The sequence below is a fragment of the Melampsora larici-populina genome (assembly GCF_000204055.1).
Source record: "Melampsora larici-populina 98AG31 unplaced genomic scaffold MELLAscaffold_21, whole genome shotgun sequence".
Classification (NCBI taxonomy): Eukaryota; Fungi; Basidiomycota; class Pucciniomycetes; order Pucciniales; family Melampsoraceae; genus Melampsora; species Melampsora laricis-populina.
Window position 1 is genome coordinate 1,091,002 of NW_006768785.1, and position 13,709 is coordinate 1,104,710.

Sequence of the window (13,709 nt, forward strand, 5' to 3'; positions counted from 1 at the left end):
GAGTATGAAGTACTCCGCATATCAAGCAAAATATTAACACATCAGTGTGAAAACAGTAAGTTGAGTGAGAAGTAGAAACCCGGGTGGAGTGTTCAAATTCAGGACTGTTTTCTAGTTTTTTGGGCTGTCAGGTAATTGTGATTCTTGATGTTACGCTCTATGCACAGTGCCCGTGGAGAAGGCCCCCGACGTCGGGGGCCCAACAGTCTTCGCAAGTGTGTTGCGTTTGTGTGATTTTTGTGTCACAAAGGTCTACAAATGTACACAAAGGGCAAAGATTGCATGAACATCACCTCAGCTGAACTTCATCAGTCTGAGTCAAGGCTCACGCAGAGTAGGAGACAAGCAGCCCTCAACGCTCAGTATTACTGACTGAACGTGCAGTGTTCCCTACTGAACACCTGGAAGCTCCCTATGGACTATCTTTGCCCTGAGAAAAGCTAGTTACCCTCACCGTTCCCTATTGGCAAGCCAGCTCACTCGTCCCAACACAACTTTATAATAGCCCACTAAATCACCCAAAACTTCACCCATTTCCTCAGCCAATCTTTGAGGCAAATCAATAACAGCTATTCTACGAGGTTGAGTAGAAGCTATTTTTCAATTTTGGGAAAACTAACCAGCTTGATTATAAGAATTGAGTCAATTGAGTTGATTTACCACAGCCTGTTTGACCAATAACTCAATCCAAACAGCGCATGGTCAAAAAAATGCTCATCCATTCGATTGCACTCAAATAATGAACTTTCAAGCTCGATGATTTTGATTGTAATCATGAAGTCTTGCTAACAAGTCGGGCTTTACTTCATATCAAATGTCTTTTACCATGGTCAACCTCGATTGGGTTTACTAAGGAATCTTTGGTGAGATTCTTGAAACAGTTGGAGGTTGAAGTGGACACCAACTTGACTCAGGTTTGTTCTCGCGACATCTCCATTGAGACCTCCTTGCAAACGATTCCATTCTTGATTCCAGCGCACATCCTTTTTGAATTGACAGACCTCTGGTTTATGTTGTTTGAACTTCGAATGGCTCAACCAATAGTTGAAGGATTTACCGAAGCATGCAAGCTTCAGCACCACCTCTTCTCAACCACCACCCACGGAAACTAGGACAGAGCCACAATCAGGTTTACCTGCTTTCATCCCGACGCACAAAGTGCGAGAACAACCAGGTAGGTATCATCCGCCGTTGATTTGTGTTCATCACAATCGCTACGAGGATCCGGCCTGATTTGAATAATTTTGTATATGTAGGAGGAGGCAGCGCACAAATTGTGTCTCTTTTCGGTGCTTCCTCTACCGATGTATCAGAAGCTTGGCAACCTACTCCAATCCCAACGGCTCCGCTTTTAACACGCATTGATAGTAACAAAGCAGATGATCTCCCTCACCCTGCAAGTACCACTTATTCTGAACTCGACATTACTAATTTGATCAAACAAGACTCCATCACTGATCGTTCAAGGATGGTGAATCCTGATGGATCAGCCTTTGTACCCACTCAAAAAGTTAAAGAGCCCGTTGGTGGTTGCTCCACAATGGGCTCGATCTTGGGTGGCAATTGATTATCACTCTCTAGAATTACATCTTGTAGTTGGTACCTAAGATCGAGTCTTTGAATCATCAGTAGAGCTATTTTTGACTGCTCAGGAGCAGAATCAATATGACTGAATAATCCTCCTGGTGAATCTAAGAAGAATAAAGTCAATGCTAAAGCTTTAGTTTGTTTTTCGCGTTTTTCTTGTGAGTTTGATTATGGATTATTGACTTCAGACTGAACTGGTTGAACCACCAAATAGTGAAATCCCACTAAAGAATGATTGACTTTGATATTTTTGAAAAAGGATTAGATTCAAGTCGAAGTCAGATTAATTAGATATAGAATCCTAACGTGTTTGATTGTTGTTGTGAACCACACATACTGAGTTGACTTGATCATTGTTCTTGTTGGTAGTTCTAAGTGGTAGTGTTGGTGGTTGGTTGGTTGGTTGGTTGGTTGGTTGGTTAATTTGGATTGAGCCATGAAAAACATTTGATTGAACTCCAACTCAAATCTGCCTGAGTCCATACATACATCTCATCAAACACCATGCCTTAAACACACGACTTTTGTTTCAAAATATTCAATTCTAGTGATTTCAATTTCAAGCAGCTCAAACACGACTTGCGCTTCTACGTCAATAAAAATCTATGTGAACAGGTATACATCATTTATGAACACAAGCCTCATAAAACCCAAAACAAAAAAGGTGAAAATCAAACTAAACAGAAATAACATCCAATGAATATATATAATCTAGGATATGTGTATATACATACCTTACACTAGGAAATTAATAATCATTAACCAAACTGAATCATGAGAATTATACAGAGAACTAAAATAAGAAGTTTCAAAAAGTTTCTTATAAAAACCTCCAGATCTACGCAAAAAAAGAACAAATCAGTCAACAAGTCAGCTATCCTCATTTCAAGATTTAATAGAAGAATGAAAATTCATTTAACTGATTGAGGAATTTGTTGATCTTTAAAAATTATCCAACTTCACAAATTTACCAAAAGATAGGTAAACAACTTAACCCAATCATAGTATACCATAAGACATTTAATTGATTTGACCAGTCTAATATGAAAAGTATAGAAGGTAATATATAATGGAATGAAAGTAACTATGTAATTCAAACGAAAGAAAAGACAGACGTCAATTTTAATCTGAAAAAAAGGAACTGGCGAGAAACTCAACTTGATTTGAGTAAAACATCCTTGAAGAACAACCAAATTGTAAAGAGATATTAGATTCTGATAATTTCGATTGAACCAAATCAAAGAAACTAAAAATTATAAATAAAATTAAAAGTGAAATCACAATTATGAGCAAAATCAGAAAGCCGAGGGTATACAGGTTGTAATCAACCTATGAAAATGGTGAAGTTGATCAAGAATCAAGAAGAAAAGTATTATAAGTGAAAACTGTGCTGGGAAACTCCCCAGAAAGTTCAACAAACACAATGGACAATCTTTGATGCAAAGTTCTGATCAACAACCACAGTGACAACTTTACTTGAAATCATGTTCAAAATTCTATGTGTGTTGGCCATGACTTTGACTGCGAAGTGAGTCAAGTCTTTAGATGAAGATTATTGCTGTGTATCATGCAAGCGACTGTTAAGAGAATTGGTAAGCTTTCAAGAGCTTTTTGATTTGGGAATGTTGATGAATAAACATTACTGACAAGATGGTGAGCGGAATAGGATGACTTGGTCCAATGTTTCTTCAATCAGTTTATTGTCTTGAATCAATCTTGTATTTTTGAAGCTGATCATCGGTCGACTAGATTGAGTGATTGATGAATTGATAGTGTCACAAGAAAGTATTTAGAGTGAGGTATGTGTATTGGAGGAAGCTTGGAAGTGATATTGAAAGACATACCCCATTAACCCAATGAACATAAGTTCCAATCGGTAGTCGACCTTTACTTTAATATTTGACTGCATATGATAATGTAGTGTCACTGAGCTTCGCTGGCACCAGTAATAATTGCGGATAGGTTGAACAGAACTACAAATCCGAACCAACAAATGAAGGTAAACAATCAGCATTTTCAAACCTAGATTTCGAGGCCAGGTTCATTTTTTTGAATAAAAGACTTACACTAAAGTAATTGTTTATTGAAGTGATTCTCCAAGCCTTTTGGTCACCTAGGGAATTCATCCTAGTGAATTCACAAATCAGATCATGAAGATTCCAACCCAATGAATGAGATTTGAATCTGAAGTTGAAGTTGAATTTGAATCCGATTTTGATCCATATAGAAAAGCATAATTAGATAATTTATCTCCTTGTTTAAAATAATGAACTGAAGCTGTGATTGAATTCCAATCTTGTTCAAGTTGAGATTGAGAATTGAAAGTAAAAGTATAAGTGATAAAGTTAACTAAACGGATCAAGATAGTTGGTTCTGGTTGAGATGGAAGATATTGAACGGTGGCGATAATTGCATGTGTAAACTATGATATAGATATTCAATGATCAGTATTAGATGATTATGATGATATGATGATAGGAGTGATTAAGATTAACTCACGCAAACTTCATCATATTTGGCTCAATCGATTGAATTGATTGATTATCAGATGGTTTCCAAATGAGATGATGAGTAGTAAGATGTAATGAACCAATTGAATGATGATTGATTTGATTTGATGAAGTTGATGGATTGGCTTGATGAGATAACTTTTTTGATCTCACTGTTTCTACCTACGGTCATTCCGAATTCGATTCGGGACATTCAGCAACATTGCCCCGTGGTGGCCTTGAGCATATATCTTGACAGATCCCGCATGGGCCATACAATCAGGGCAGGACCGCTCAGCGCAGCTCATCACTGTTGATGAAGTTGGATGATGGCTCAGTGCTCCTGAGGTCAATTCCTGAGTCTGGCTGCTGGGGATGGGAAATCTGGGCAGGCTCAGTGTTCCAATTTGGCCTGGACAGAAATTTCACAGTTTTTTTGATACTTTTGCGCAAGAGCTTTGGGCCCCTGACGTCGGGGGCCTTCTCCACGGGCACTGTGATGCCCAGGCCAATAAGATTGGAAAGCAGGTTACAGGCGTCAACAGCAGCACATTGGGTGCACTCTTCTGTGAAAGTTCATCATTGGCGGGTTGAGATATATCAGCTTATTAGCAAAGAAGATGGATTCACTACAGTTTTCTACATGAACACTCGCAGTTCATTGGTCGTAAGTCCGCCTCTATCAGAAGCTCTGGTATGTAGGATTTGATCTGCCTCGAGCTTTCGATTATGGATCATTATCAGCTCTGACTGGGCACTCGAGACGCTGGGCAAAGTGCAAAGGATTTTGCAGGTCTTCTCAAACATTGGTTTGAGTAAATTAATCCGAGTGAATAATGCAGATTATTGAGCAATTCATATGAAGATCGCTCCATCATCTTCCGAGCAACCAAGGGCCAGATTTTCTTCTGCCTTATTGAGCTTCGGTGTCGATCTAAATGATCGATCGACCGAGCACCACTAGAATGCCTTCAGAGGAGTAAGCCCTAGTAAGCCCCATCTGCAAATGTCTGTATCCTAATTCTCTTCACTATTATTTCCCATTTTCATCTGAACCCAGCCATTCGGAACCTCACGGCGATCAGCATGAGGCTACTAAATCGAGACACGAATGCCTGTATAGTTTACATCCCTGGGGCGCACAGATCTTGCTTATAACATGCTGAGCTATGCTGAGTCAAAGCAGCGCGCAAATCGAATCTTATCACCTGGTCTTGTTGTCGCTGATAAGAGGTGAACTTTGACGCCTCATCGACTTGAGTCGCTGCTAGTCGCTGCTATCATCACTTGTGTCGAAGGGTAGGAGTGGGCGAGGTACAATTCCAACACACGATGTCTATTTCTATGACTGAAGACTACATCCGCCAAACCAAGGCGATCACCGGCTTTTTGGCCATCACTGTAGTCCGTTGGCGCTATTTACGAAGACGATCACGAACGATTTCAACTGACTTGCATTTCCTCATCTCTTCTTGAGCACATTGTAGCCTCTTTGCAGCACGCTCGCCGGATGTCTCACCTATCAATTCGTCCATTACATCTCCCAGATCAACCGAACCCAGTGCATTTCTGCTCTCATCGCCACAGTTACTCTTGCTTTGAATCTCTTGGGGATGATTTTTCAGATTCTCGTTTGAGTGATTTCCTATAACTCAAAGAATACCAAATAAGTTGATTTATTTGTGATTATATTTGTTTCTTCAGATCTTCAGAACCTTCACGCATCGTGCACTGCTCGAGAATGGACCTGTTTATATTCCAGAATGGCAACTGATCAGCTTGACAGTCATCAATCAGTGAGTCTCACACTCAGTTTAGGAAGAGAGCCCAGTTCTCGCTCGCATTCTGAGTCTCGTGTGATTGGGGTTTACATCTTTTAGTCTCACAGCTTCCTTCTCAAGAATATACTTTGCTCGGCTAGCTTCCACTATGTTAAAAAATCCACGTCCATTCATGTATCTATCAATATTTTTGGCTATTTCAAGTCTGATAGGAGTTATTCTCAACTGCGTCTACACCTTGACAAACCAGATAACCGTTTTTGATCCAAACCATCAGATATCATGGAAGTCTTATCTTTCCCAGATACTTTGGATCGGTTCAGCAGCAGTATGGAACGGTTTGATTTGTGCAGCGCTCCTATATAATTTTTTGAACTCAGCCAAACGTTGTCGATTTGGTTCATTGGAAGGAAAGGCTTCTTTTGGTATCGCACTGGTCTTCGAGTATGCAGATCTTCCCATTGCAAACTGTCTGGACTTTGGTACTGAGATTATACACTGATGTTTTCGAATCTTTCCATAGATCCTTTCTCTTGGCTACTTTAATCATGGCTATCACATTAGTAGCCATCCTAGGTGATTTAAATTTCCCTCTGATTCATCACAATCATGAATGCTGAGAAAAATAATTCGTCTTCGCCGCATCAATGGGATTGTGTAGTGATAGACGTTCGTCTTCACATTGACCCTGCCAGACTGCATGTGATCAATGTAAGCTTGGAGAGTTTATGCACGAGGTTTTTTGGAATTTCTACAAGTAAGTGAGATTCACTTTTTATTTTGCAGTCAGTTCAGAAAAGCTTTCCACACATTCCCGTCCGACTTGCTCGAGTTTTGCGGGCAAAGTTGGTTAAGCGTTTGTAATTGACTGCACAAGAAAATTGACCAAGCTCTAAAGTTGATCTCATGGTTATTTTTTGCTCTAGTGTGTAGTCTTCAACACAAAGTTTATGAGCATTTGAAGCTTAGTCAAAGATTAATTCAAAGCACTGGGCCGATTTTAAATTCAAAAGCGACTCCGAATCCGATTGTTGAAGACGTGGAATTTGTTCCCAATCATCTCGAATTCACTACCCTCAGGGAAGGAGGATATGTAGAACATGACTCTGTTTTATCTTATATGGGATCACATATGGGTGAAGCAGGAGATAGTAGAGCGCTAGGAGTGGTTTGTGTCAAGCATGTTCAACACCTACAACACCAGCATTCGCCTGCTTCACTCGTCCATATTTCTGTGATGGATGAGACCAGAACTAGTCCTCGTGTGAGTGTAGAATGTGTTACGGAAAATACGGAAACTCAAAAGCATTTAGATGTGATAGGGTCTTCACCTGAGGACAAAAATACTGATAGCTGAACCTCAGTCAAATTTCTTAACATAAAATCTGTCTACGCGTTTCTCTTTGGATGTGATGTTTAGTGTTGTATATGTATTTCATTTGTATTTGGAAACAGACGTTGGGCGCAAGTGCAGATAAAATGTCATCAAAATCTACGTTTCATTCGAATACTGACCCTCCAATCAGCCAAGAGTCATGTCATATTAACTGCCATTGCAAATGCTACCTAAGTCCAGGCTCGCTGGTGAAGCAGCACCCAAGTGCGCTTTCAAGTTTCATCTGAAGTTTCTCGCGATCAGGGTTTATCGTCTTCATACTCTCTTGCCAATGATTTGACACATCTTCCTGTTCAGATTCCCGCTTCTGTGCCCTGCTCCAGTGACGAGATGACAATCATGGATGTTTGATGATTCATGAGGGAACATAATATTTCTCAGAGAACTTTACACTTATTTTGTCAGAGTCTATGTTGAGATTTTATTCCATTTCTGAAAGTAGCCAACCCAGATCAGATACTGCCTCTTTGCTAAACTTGAGTGCAGTGTAGTGCAAGGGTCTCTCAACTTGAAATGCAAATTGCAAGGTTTCCATAAGCTGTCCTGAATCTGATTGTCAATCTCCTTTATCATAAACAGGCGGGAGTGCAGCCATGAAGGAGACTGTTCGAACAGGCCAAAGGTCAACTTTGAAGTCTTTCATATCTCGAATATCTCGAATATTTGCTGAGCACATGTTTAGCCAAATGTAATGGCCATGGGATCTGATCATGGGAGATCGGTCATCTGACAAGGTATATTTTATATGCCCACGGTGCCGGTCACTTGACGAGCCACGGGTCCTTTCCCCGAGTGTGCATACAACCTCCCCACTGCCTTCAGAGCTGGTGGCAACTTGTTCTTCGACAGTCCAACAGTTGAAATTCTGGTACAAGGTTAGCCATTTCCATCTATCTTTCTCACCTTCTGCTCATATACCTTGAGACTCAGGGGCACCAGTTGGCTAAAGTCATCATGATCAAACCCACAGATACTTTGACTTGCGATTTAGGCCTACGAAGCTATCCAATACATTCATAATAACGGGCCCAGTGTGAGTGGCACAAGCCCACTTTGATGATCAGGATCACTATACTTCGATGATTTCTTTCGAGATGAATGGATTTAGCCCAAGCTTACAATTCCTAGGAAGCTCAGCCTTCCATTTCCCATTCCAGTCAAAACCTTATCAACAACACTTTCACCTAACCAACCAAGTGCTCAAGCCACTTCGATTTATATAACTGTCCAGTCAACAACCTTTGGGTAAAGAGGACGCTTGAAATCCCGAACTCCCGGCCGAATCTACATCGAGTTCATCACATATTACATTTCATTCAACGAATTTGGCTATTGACGAAGAGGAAACTGAAATGGAACCTACAGATCAACAATCTGAACATGAACCTTCAACCTCTTTCAATCCGCACAAAGATGTCAGCCAATTCCAGAAGACATTAAGTTACCTTTGCTTCTTCATTCTCGGTGCTTGTATCCTCTTACCATGGAATTCGCTCTTGGTATCAACAACTTATTTTGGATCCAACTTGGTGGGAAGCGAATTTGAATTCAGTTATATGAATTGGGTAGCTGTAGTCTTTACATTCTTCAATGTCTCGTTTCTCATTCATGCTACACTTAAACAAACAACTGTACGTCCAAGATCTTTCTTTACCTCCTAGTCACAATCTCACTGAAATGTATTATTATGTTTGTAGTCAAGTCACACTAGAAGGATTTTCTTCTCACTTATCGTGATTATCATTATATCTTTAGCATTACTATGTTCTACAAGATTCGAAAAAGTTGGACCTCACACGTTCTTCACTTTCTTAATGACCATCACACTCTTAGAAGCTTTTGGTTCAGCAACGCTCCAAAACTCAGTCATCGCAATCTCTTCTTGGTTTGGACCTGACTATCTTCAAGGTATTTTATCAGGACAAGGAGCGAATGGAGCGATTGTAAGCTTACTACAACTTTTAGCATCTTTACGAGAATTTGAATCAACACCGCAAAACGATTTAGGACCAACTGACATCAAGAATTCTGAAGATCAATTAACTCCAATTATTCATATCAGTCAAGATCAAATTAGGAATAGCTCTTTTACTTTCTACATTGGTAGCACAATCTTTTGTGTGTTTGCTCTACTATCATTTACGATGTTATGTAGTTTACCATTCTATAAACTAGTGATGAGAAGTAACAAGAAAAAAATCATATCAAGCTCACAAAGATTATCAATAGAAGGAGAAAGATCAACGGATCAATTACTCCAATCCAATGAATATTCAACCGAAGAACCTTTTACATCAACTCCAATCAGACCCGTCAATCTCCGCACAGTAGAACCTAAAATCAGATCACTAGGTTTAAGTGTATTCTGGGTATTCTTCGTAACCTTAGCAGTTTTTCCTTCAATAACAGGCTCAATAATTTCAATCAACTCAAACCAAATCAATCCAACCTCAACTTCCACATTTTTGAAAAATTGGAAACATCCATTGATCTTTATACCATTACATTTTTTATGTTTTAATTGTGGTGATTGGTTAGGTAGAATTATTCCTCAAATTTGGTCAAACTTTTCGTTTGCTTTGATTAAAAAGAAAAAAGTTTTATATGCTATGAGTTTTTCTAGGATTATCTTTGTTCCTTTATTCTTGCTTTGTAATGTAGAGAATAGCTCTGTTGTTCTATTCAGAAGCGATTTCGGTATGTTATTTTTTCTTATTACCACAGGTTTTGACTTGTAAAACTGATCTTTCCCTCTACTTTTTTTGTAGCTTATTTTTTGATTCTTTCTCTATTTGCGATTTCTAATGGTTATACTTCAACTCTCTTAATGATTGCAGGAGTAGCAGAACCAAGTCTCGAACCGGAAGAAATAGCGGTAAGATCTATGTATCTTCCCTCAGGTTTCAGTAGAAAAGATATAAAAGACTAAAGATTCTGGTTACTTTATTGGATTGGTAGGTTGCTGCAACTTGCATGTCCCTTTATCTTACATCTGGTTTAGCCATGGGGAGTTTTATTAGTTTTGGTGTAAAAGCTTTAACTACTGTATTATGATCTAAGGAAGAGATTGTTAGAATGTAAAACCTAGTCATCTTTCTCTTTTTGGTTCTTTTATGGGGTATGATTCATGTATTGCTTATTTACTCTATCCAATCATTTCTATGCAGGTTTTTATGTTTCACTTGTTCTTTATTAAAACAGGTTGAATGAAATGTGACTCATGTATTGTAATTTATATAGAATACTAGGTAATTTGGCGCCCAGCCGCCCCACAAGTTTAAGCAAGAGCATTGATAGACTTGATGTTTTTTTAAATAGGAAATTTCAAATGAAGATATCAGGATTTCCATGTTTAAGAATCACTCATTTTGAACATCTTTTTCTTGTTCTTGACACTCATGCACAACCCAATAAGATAGCAAAATGGAAAACCTCTAGAAGAGAATTTTTATGAATTGCTTGTTTGAAACCTTTCAAAAAAAATTAGAAGATTTTACATGAGGGGTGAAAAGTGCAAGGTATGCATGAGACATGCAATGAGATGATGTGGGGTCACCCAAATGGTCAAGTGTGGTTCCAAATTGGATTCAGGCTCTACATAGAGGGGTGATATCCTCTTTTTTTCCTTAAACCATTTTCCTTTATTATATGTAGGTAGAAATGATTGTGAGTTGGAGTTGGAGATTGAGAAGTATGTTTTGATTGTAGGGAACAATGAAGAAAGATTGAACACAACATTGCTGTGAGATTGAGGTCTAGTGATAACAATTGAGCTAGAGATATATTTTTTGAGATCACAACACCGCATGGCTGTATGACACAGTATTGTCTCAAACTTGCAGAGAGGAGTACAAACTTAGTATGAAGCTACTGAAACAAACAAACGAACAATTGTGACAAGAGAGAAAGCAAAGCACATCCACTATTACTATACTTGTGTGGATTTGTATATTAATGTGTTTGATGGTGGGATTTGAGCGGTAGACTACATAGTACCAGATATAGCAGGTTCTCTGCAATGGTAGGTCACAGGGGTGGGTAGGAATTGGATGGACAGAATTGTTTTTCTATAGTAAGAGTTAATTGGTTTGAGTGGTGATACATGGACGAAGAGAAGTGTTGGGGGAAAATCACATTGTGGTATTTTGACTCAGTTCTTTATCAGAGATCAAATCCAACACTTTGGTCTATTTAGGGTAAGTTCAGTGAAATTTATGGGAGTTGTTGTGCTTTTGGAACCCTGAGGAATTATTTTACCTTGCAACCAATTCTTTTTTGTTTTATTGCTTGATTATTGATGCATGCTACATTGTGGAGTTTTGGATTGTCTGTCATTCAACATTTCAATGCTGTCATTTGTTTTGGTGTTGCCATCACTGGCTTTTTGTGATCTCTATAAAGCACATGCCTTTTGACTTGCTTTGCTACTTATCAATATTGTATTAGTCATTTTTCTACATAGGAGGCTCTTTGTGGCCTGCAAAAGACCTGCCAAGAATAGATTTCAATATTCATACTGACTGGTCAAATAGCTCAAATGCTATGGCACAATTTTTGAAATATTGGCAATTCAGGCATTCATCGGTGCATGTCTTGTAGTTGACTGATCATTTGATTGTATGATTTGTATACTGTGACTATTCTAGGTGACTTAAAAAGTACTGTCAGTAATAGTTTATACTGACTCTTGCCATCTTGTAAATATTTCAATATCACCATCATTTACTGTGTTTTGATCGTTAGGCTTTGTTTTCAAAATGGATGCTTAAGGTCAAAGATGTACTTGAGGAATTTGAAACCTACATTGAAAGGCAACATTCCATGTGCATGAAGTCCACCAGATCTAAACATAGCTATAGGATTCTTGATGTTTTCAAAGTAATCATATTCCTTGACGAGTGCAAAGTTGCCTTGCACTACACATCAAACTTGACTGAGTCCACTCACTGGAACAAAATCAGTTTGCTCTGTGTTCCAGTGAGTGGAGTCAGAAGTTTGCCTACACATCTTGATCCACATGAGCTGAATTTACATGAGAGTTGATCTAACCTAACTAAGTTGATCTAGTCAGACACTGCCCCGTGCTCATTTCAGCTGGAGCTACCTGTTTCCATTCCCTTCAAATCTGCCTAATTTATTGGATCTCACTCTGAGCTCTCTCCAGCAAGAAAGAAAGAAAGATCTTGAGAGTTGAAATTTGGTGTCTGTATCATTAGAACAAGATTTCCAGCTGTTTCAACAAAGATGGATTGTTTTTGAAAATCTCGTCACAGTGCAAAACCTAGGGTTTTTCTCTCACTTGGTGTTGTTTCCTGGTAATTTGGAGAAAACAGAAAGGATAAAACCGTTAAACAAGACTTTTTTCTGCTTTTGTTTGCTGTGGCAATGACTTTCTTCAAAAAAAATTGTCAATCTTTCTTGAAATAGCTGTACAAAGGATCTAAGTAACACATTCTTCTTTCTCTTGCAAGATGATTCATATTGCCAACTTGAGAATGATTGTTTTTTTTTGAAAAGTGCATCATCCATGGTGAAAAACCTGGTCTTCCTTTTGACTGAGTTTTGTTTCTCTGTTAATTTTGAGGATGTAGAGAACACAAACCCTATAACAACCTTTGTTGGTTGGTTTTTGACCCCCTGTGGCAGCAACTTTCTTCAAAAAAAAGTGGTTAATCATTTTCAAATTGGCTGTACAGCAGTTCCAAGAAAGGTTGATTTATTTTCTCAGAAATTCTCTCCCATGCAGAACTCATACTGTTGGTTTTATTGAGTTTTTTCTTTTCACAAGGTTGAGCAATATGGAAGGCAGAGGCTCCGTCCATGAAGATCATGCATCATTGTGACCATCCATGTTAGATCTTTTGAAATACATCTGCTAAATCCTTTATCATTGTTGTTGGCTTTCATGGCTAGCTGCAAGAACAACCTTTTCTCACCAGTCACTAGGATTTGGCATAGTCAGGCTGTGGCACTGCACACATCAGGTGCAGTCAAGTTGATTCAGAAAACTGGCCAGTTACAGTCATTTTGTCTGCTGTGCTGTTGAGCCCAATGAACCATTCTTGGGACAGTTGTAATTGATTGATGAACTTCTTTCAAAATTCAAAGTTGTACATCTTGATGTTTTGAAGCTTTTGTCCTCCGCAGAAATTACGTATCATATCAACTACAGAAGATGCAAGACTGTAGAACCTGCTTGCACACCAAAACTAGCTGATCAGTTGCAAGTCACTCTCCAGGGCAATGAGTGAGCTTGCAAAGGTTGAAAATGCCCTGCGAGAATTGAGAGTTGTGATAAGTTGAGGGAGTCGATGGGGCGGGCGTGCCTGCGGCAGCTTGGGTGATGATCACACTCGGGTTCTAAGGTTAATTTTTTAAATTTTAAACCTTAGCGCAGATCGATTGAGAATCCTTCTTGATTACCATTTGAATCTGATTACCATCCAATCCTCTCAA

At 38.9% G+C, this 13,709-nt stretch overlaps 2 protein-coding genes across 2 annotated transcripts; both read left to right on the plus strand.

Annotated features, from left to right (window-relative positions):
- Positions 1 to 5,295: 5,295 nt before the first annotated feature.
- On the plus strand, positions 5,296 to 7,377 carry MELLADRAFT_72019 (uncharacterized protein; the record flags this gene model as incomplete). The annotated part of the gene is made up of 7 exons (XM_007410616.1): positions 5,296 to 5,480; positions 5,564 to 5,707; positions 5,781 to 5,872; positions 5,957 to 6,301; positions 6,381 to 6,433; positions 6,519 to 6,614; positions 6,784 to 7,377. The coding sequence occupies 7 exons, from the start codon at positions 5,409 to 5,411 to the stop codon at positions 7,212 to 7,214; spliced, it is 1,233 nt and encodes a 410-aa protein (XP_007410678.1).
- Positions 7,378 to 9,185: 1,808 nt separating this feature from the next.
- MELLADRAFT_87542 (uncharacterized protein) lies at positions 9,186 to 10,307 on the plus strand (the record flags this gene model as incomplete). Its single annotated transcript, XM_007410617.1, has 4 exons — positions 9,186 to 9,196; positions 9,316 to 9,950; positions 10,022 to 10,128; positions 10,212 to 10,307. The coding sequence occupies 4 exons, from the start codon at positions 9,186 to 9,188 to the stop codon at positions 10,305 to 10,307; spliced, it is 849 nt and encodes a 282-aa protein (XP_007410679.1).
- Positions 10,308 to 13,709: the final 3,402 nt, after the last annotated feature.